This window comes from Patagioenas fasciata, chromosome 5 (assembly GCF_037038585.1).
Source record: "Patagioenas fasciata isolate bPatFas1 chromosome 5, bPatFas1.hap1, whole genome shotgun sequence".
In the NCBI taxonomy this organism is placed as follows: domain Eukaryota; kingdom Metazoa; phylum Chordata; class Aves; order Columbiformes; family Columbidae; genus Patagioenas; species Patagioenas fasciata.
The window spans coordinates 18,307,207-18,314,342 of NC_092524.1; the positions used below are offsets into that span (position 1 = coordinate 18,307,207).

Here is a 7,136-nt window from a genome sequence, read left to right on the forward strand (position 1 = left end):
CACTGCTTTTCTTGAACGTGTCCCTGGCATGAGACTTGTATCCACCTCCTTTGCCTTCCCCTCTTGTCCTCATCCTCAATGTACCTGTTCTTTCCTACTGGCAGCTTTCATCCACAAAAAGACAACTGTGCCACACATTGTGCCACTTCTGACCACGCAAAAGACCACTGTCAGTGCGTTCACAAGCAGCACCTCCAAGACCTCTGTCTCCAGAGAAGCCAGACCTGCCACTGGCACAGAAGTCACACTGAAAAGAACATCTCCAAGTCCCAGCTCTCTGCCTGCTCCCAGCACCTCACTCAGCACCCAGTTGCCATCAGCTGCCACTTCCACAGTGTCCTCCTCCATCTCAGCACCAACCACGAGCCCCAAGTCTACACCTACGACACTAAAGCACAGGCCCTCTTCCACAACAAGTGCTCCAAAAGAATCCCCTGCACCAGAGTCATCCACATCCTCCACAGCCAAAACCAGCCCACTGCCTTCACCTGCATCTTCCCCCTCCTCAACTGTGTCCTCTACATGGCTGAGCTCCTCACACCCTGGTAAGGCTCCTTCCTTCCTTTCCTGCTGCTCTGCTTGCTCTCCCTCCCTCCCTCCTTCCCTCTTCCTCTGGCATTGGCACTTGGGTATATTCTGCCTTTGGCATGGCCCTGGGAACAGGTCTCTCCCACAAAGCCTGGCCTGCCTGTGTGGAAGAGAGCAGAAGGTATGTTGTCCCTGTTCCTTGAAATGAAACACATCTGAAGATGCTTCTCTTCTAGGAGAAGCAGAGTGTGCTTGCTTCTTGGAAGGAACCTTTGAGGTGCTGTCCTTTTACCCCTTTTTGGGGAAGAAACCAGATAGCAAGGTGAGGGCAGCAGCCAGAGGCCCACAGCTCCCTCTTCCCCAGTCAATCTCATTGCAGCACAGCTCTGCTTCTCTTGCACATGCCCCTGGCCTGAGGCTTGTGCCCAAATCCTTTGCCTTCTCTGGATTGCATGGAGATGGCAGTTGGTGATAGCAAAATTAGGAGCCTCTGAGTAAGGATTAAGGGACAGATACAAAGCAGAAGTCATCATGGCTGTCTACTATAGGCCACCCAGCCAGGATGACGACACTCATGAGTTATTCTTTAAAGAACTAAGCAAAGCCTCCAACTCATCTGCCCTTGTCCTTATGGGGGACTTCAACTTGCCAGATGTCAACTGGGAATATCACACAGCTGGCACCAACAGGTCCAGAAGATTCCTAAAGCATCTGAACAATAACTTCTTGGTGCAGGTACTAAGGGAACCAGGACAGGTGCCTTCCTAGATTTGATACTTGCTAGCAGAGAGGGTCTCATGGGACAAGTGGTGACAGGTGGCTCCCTTGGCCTCAGCGACCATGAAGCGGTTAGCTTCAAAATCTTTGTTAATGGGAGGAAAACTGCTATGAGACCTCAACTTTACATATGAGGAAAGTAGACTTCGGATTGCTCAGAGAACTACTTAGTAAGATGCCCTGGGAAGAAGCTTTTGAAGGTGCTGGGGTCCATCAGTATTGGTCATGTTTTAAGTACCACCTCCTAAAAGCACAGGACCAGGCAATTCCAAAATGTAAAAAGTCTAGCAGATGAGGCAAAAAGCCAGTTTGGTTGAGCAGGGATCTTCTTTTTGATATATGGTGAATAAAAAAAATTACATGGTCAGTGAAAGCAAGGTCAGATGTGATGGGAGGATTACAGAGATGTTGGTCGTCATTGTAGGGAGGACATTCATGCTGCCAAAGCTCAATTAGAATTGAAGCTGGCCAGTACCATGAAGGGCAATAAAAAAGGCTTTTTCAAATAGGTTAATGGCAGAAGGCAAACTAGAAATAACATTGGCCCATTACTTGATAAGCATGGTCACCTTATTGACAGGGACACAGACAAAGCCAAGACATTTAATGCTTTCATCACCTCAATCTTCAACACCAGAGATGGACTTCGGGGCCCCCACAGCCCTGCATTAGAAAACCATGGATGCAAGAATGATAAAGTCCCAATGAATTTGGAACTTGCACAGGATTTGCTACTCCAGCTAGATCCCTACAAGTCGCTGGGCTCTGATGGGATTCATCCAAGGGTGCTTAGAGAGTTGGCTGATGTCATAGCGAGACCTCCCTCTGTGATTTTTCAATGTTCCTGAGAATCTGGAGAGGTCCCAGATGACTGAAATTTGGCAAACGTTGTCCCAATCTATAAGAAGGGCAACAGGGACAACCTGGCAACTACAGGCCTGTCAGCCTCACCTCTGTTCCTGGCAAAATCATGGACAAGATTGTTCTGGGAGTTATTGAAAAACATCTGAATGACAATGCAGTCATTGGTCCCAGCCAGCACAGGTTCATGAGGGGAAAGTCCTGCTTAACAAACTTAATATCTTTCTACAGCAAGGTTACTCACCTAGTTGACCAAGGGAAGCCTGTTGACTAGATCTTTTCAGATTTCAGTAAAGCCTTTGATACTGTCTCTTGCAGTATTCTTCTGGACAAGATGGCCAGAAGATAGCTGGATGAACACATAATGCAGTGGGTGAGCAATTGGTTGACGGGCCAGGCTCAAAGAGTTCTAGTAAATGAGGTTAGGTCAGGCTGCCGACCAGTCACTAGTGGGGTTCTGCAGGGATACATCTTAGGGCCAGCACTCTTCAATGTCTGCATAAATGACTTAGACACAGGACTTGAGGGAATACTACATAAGTTTGCCAATGACACTAAACTGGGAGGAGCTATTGACACTCTCAAGGGCAGAGAGGCCCTGCAGAGGGATCTGGACAAATTGGAGGACTGGGTAATCACCAACTGCACAAAGTTCAACAAGAGCAAGTTTCAGATTTTGCATGTGGGACACAGCAATCCTGGCTGTACCTACAGACTAAGGGACCAGATACTGGAAAGCAGCTCTGCAGAGAGGGATCTGGGGGTTCTGGTTGATGGCAAGCTGAACATGAGCCAACAGTGTCCCTGGCAGCCAAGCGAACAACCGTGTCCTGGGTGCATCAAGAACAGCATTGCCAGCCGGGCAGGGAGGTGATTGTCCCACTCTGCTCTGCACTGGTGCAGCCTCACCTGGAGCACTGTGTGCAGTTTTGGGTGTCACAGGATAAAAAGGATATAAAGATACTGGACAGTGTCACAAAGAGGGCTACAAAGTTGGTGAAGAGTTTGGAGGGGAAGTCATATGAGGAGTGGCTAAAGTCACTTGGTTTGTTCAGCCTAGGGGAGACCTCATCATGACCTACAGCTTCCTCACAAAGGGAAGAGGAAGAAGAAGGTTCCAATCTCTCCTCTCTGGTGACCAATGACAGAACCCAAGGGAATGGCAGGAAGATGTGCCAGGGGAGGTTTAGGTTGGACATTGGGAAAAGGTTTTTCACCCAGCAGGTAGAGGAGCACTGGAATAGGCTCACTAGGGAGGTAGTCACAGCCCAAGCCTGGCAGTATGCAAAAAGAGACAAGACAATGGTCTCAAACACATGGTATAAATTGTGGGGCTGTCATATGCAGGTACAGGAGTTTGAATGGATGATCCTTGTAGTTCTCTTCCAACTCAGGGCATTCTATGATTCTATGATTATCCTCTTGCTGTCATGCTCAATGGACCTGTGCTTTCCTCTTAGCAGCATTCACTCATGAAAAGACAAGCATGCCATACATTGTGCCACCACTGACTACGGAAAAGACGACTGCCACCAGCTACACCAGCAGCACGTCCAAGACCTCTTACACCCGAGAGGCCAAACCTGCCACCAGCACAGAAGTCATGCTGACAAGGACGTCTCCAAGTCCCAGCTCGTCAGCTGCCCCCAGCAGCCCCCTCAGCACCCAGTGGCCACTGGCTACCACTTCCACAGTCTTCTCCACCTCAGCACCAACCACCAGCCCCAAGTCTACACCTACGACACTAAAGCACAGGCCCTCTTCCACAACAACGAGTGCTCCAAAAGAATCCCCTGCACCAGAGTCATCCACAACCTCCACAGCCAAAACCAGCCCACTGCCTTCACCTGCATCTTCCCCCTCCTCAACTGTGTCCTCTACATGGCTGAGCTCCTCACACCCTGGTAAGGCTCCCTCCTGCCCTTCCCGTTGCTGCTCTGCTTGCTCGTCCCAACTCTCATGGTTCCTTCCATGATACTCCGGCATTTGATTGCTACTTTTCCTTTGTTCTCCCTTGCTCACTTCTGCTAGCATTGGCACTTGAGTATGTTCTGCCTTTGGCATGGCCCTGGGAACAGGTCTCTTCCACAAAGCCTGGCCTGCCTGTGTGGAAAAGGCCAGACAGTATGCTGTCCGTGTTCCTTGGTGGGACAAGTGCACATCTGGTGAAGCTCCTCTTCAGGGAGAGGCAGAAGGTGCTTGCACGTTAGATGACATCCTTGAGGGGCTCTCCTTGCTTACTTTTTGAAGGAAACGACAGATGGAGAGGGTGAGGGTAGCAGCCAGAAGCCCAAAGCTCCCTCTTCCCCAGCGTGTCTCATTGCAGCACAGCAACTGATTTTCTTGCACATGCCCCTGGCTTGAGGCTTGTACCCACCTCCTTTGCCTTCTCCATTAGCTCCCATCCTCAACAGGTATATTCTTTCTTACAGCAGCCTTCACCCACAAAAAGACATCCATGCCACATGTTGTGCCACCGCTGATCACACTTAAGACGACTGCCACCACCTTCACCAGCAGCACCTCCAGGACCTCTGTCTCCAGAGAAATCAGCCCTGCCACCAGCACAGAAGTCACGCTGACTAGCATGTCTCCAAGTCCCAGCTCTACACATGCCACCAGCACCCCTCTAAGCACCCAGTCACCGTCAGCTTCCACTTCCCCAGTCTTCTCCACCTCAGCACCAACCACCAGCCCCAAGCCTACACCTACAACCCTAAAGCACAGGCCCTCTTCCACAACAACGAGTGCTCCAAAAGAATCCCCTGCACCAGAATCATCCACACCCTCCACAGCCAAAACCAGCCCACTGCCTTCACCTGCATCTTCCCCCTCCTCAACTGTGTCCTCTACATGGCTGAGCTCCTCACACCCTGGTAAGGCTCCTTCCTTCCTTTCCTGCTGCTCTGCTTGCTCTTCCCAGTTCTCATGCTTCCTTCTTTCTTTTCATTTCTTATATCCTTCCTTTTTTCCTTTTGGTATGCACAGCTCTCTCAGGCATTGGCTTAATACATTTCCTCCATCTCCCCCTTCACGCTTCCACTGGCATTGGAATTTGGGTATGTTCTGCCTTTGTGGTGGCCCTGGGAACAGGTCTCTCCCAGAGCCTCGCCTGCCTGTGTGGAAGAGAGCAGAAGGAACACAGTCCTTCTTCCTTGAATGGAGAAACACACATCTGGAGAAGCTCCTTTTCCAAGGAGGAAGGACAAGGACAAGAAATTACTGGAGGGAGTTCAGTGGAGGCCTACAAAGATGATTAAGGATGTGGAGCATCTTTCTTATGAGGAGAGACTGAGAGAGCTGGGTCTGTTCAGCCTGGAGAAGTGAAGGCTGAGACCGGATCCTATCAAAGGTTATAAATATCTCAAGGGTGGATGTTAAGAGGATGGGACCAGATTCTTTTCAGTGGTGCCCAACGGTAGGGTGAGGGCCAAGGGTCTCAGACTGAAGCATAGAAGGTTCCATCTGAATATGAGGAGAAATTTCTTTACTTTGATGATGACAGAGCATGGGAACAGGCTGCCCAGAGAGGTTATAGAGTTTCCTTCTCTGGAGACCTTCAAAACCCGCCTGGATACATTCCTGTGCAATCTATTCTAGATGAACTTGCTTTAGCAGGTAGGTTGGAATAGAGAATCTCCAGAGGTTCCTTCCAACTCCAACCATTCTCTGAATCTGTGACTCCAGAACAAGCAGAGAATGCTTGATTGTTGGATGGCATTCTTCACGCACTGTCGTTACGGCCCCTTTTGAGGGAGAAACCAGATAGGAGGGTGAGGGGAGCAGCTGGAGGCCCACACCTCCCTCTTCCCCAGCAAGTCTCATTACAGCACAGCACTGCCTTTCTTGCACATACTCCTGGCCTGAGGCTTGTACCCACCTCCTTTGCCTTCCCCTCTTGCCCCGTCCTCAACAGTCCTGTGCTTTCCTCTTAACAGCCTTCACCCACAAAAAGACAACCGTGCCACACGTTGTGCCACCGCTGACCACACAGAAGACAACTGCCACCACCTCCACCAGCAGTACCTCCAGGACCTCTGTCTCCAGAGAAATCAGCCCTGCCACCAGCACAGAAGTCACGCTGACTAGCATGTCTCCAAGTCCCAGCTCTACACCTGCCCCCAGCTCCCTGTCACCATCGGCTGCCACTTCCCCAGTCTTCTCCACCTCAGCACCAACCACCAGCCCCAAGCCTACACCTACGACACTAAAGCACAGGCCCTCTTCCACAACGACGAGTGCTCCAAAAGAATCCCCTGCACCAGAGTCATCCACACCCTCCACAGCCCAAACCAGCCCACTGTCTTCGCCTGCATCTTCCCCCTCCTCAACTGTGTCCTCTACGTGGCCGAGCTCCTCGCACCTTGGTAAGGCTCCTTCCTACCCTTCGCACTGCTTCTGCCTGCTCTTATCAACTCCTCTCCATCCATGCTTCCTTTCTTCCTTCCTTCTGATTTGCTCATGCCACTCCGGCATTTGATTGCTACTTTTCCTTTATTCTCCCTTGACCCCTTCCACTGGCATTAGAACTTGGGTATGTTCTGCCTTTGGCATGGCCCTGAGAACAGGTTTCTCCCACAAAGCCTGGCCTGCCTTTGCGGAACAGGGCAGATGGTACGCTTTCTTCCTTGGTGTAACACGTGCACATCTGGAGAAGCTCCTCTTCAGGGAGAGGCAGAGGGTGCTTGCATGTTTGATGACACCCTTGAAGGGCTCTCTTTGTCCCCCTTTTAAGGGAGATGATGGATGGAGATGGTGAGGGCAGCAGCCAGAGGCCCACAGCTCCCTCTTCCCCAGTGAGTCTCATTGCAGCACAGCACTTGCACATGCCCTGGGCCTGAGGCTGGTGCCCACCTCCTTTGCCTTCTCCTTTAGGCTTCATCCTCAACAGGTATGTTCTTTCCTCACAGCAGCCTTCACCCACAAAAAGACATCCATGCCACACGTTGTGCCACCGCTGATCACACTTA

At 50.8% G+C, this 7,136-nt stretch overlaps 1 protein-coding gene across 1 annotated transcript in view; it reads left to right on the forward strand.

Moving 5' to 3' along the window:
- LOC136102281 (mucin-6) overlaps nt 1–6,909 on the forward strand; it is a 38,535-nt gene extending 31,626 nt beyond the window's left edge. The window contains exons 30-34 of the mRNA XM_065839258.2: nt 105–545; nt 3,627–4,070; nt 4,599–5,042; nt 6,105–6,533; nt 6,902–6,909. Coding sequence (XP_065695330.2) covers nt 105–545; nt 3,627–4,070; nt 4,599–5,042; nt 6,105–6,533; nt 6,902–6,909 — 1,766 coding nt within the window. The remainder of the gene's footprint in view (nt 1–104; nt 546–3,626; nt 4,071–4,598; nt 5,043–6,104; nt 6,534–6,901) is intronic.
- The last annotated feature ends 227 nt before the right edge of the window (nt 6,910–7,136 follow it).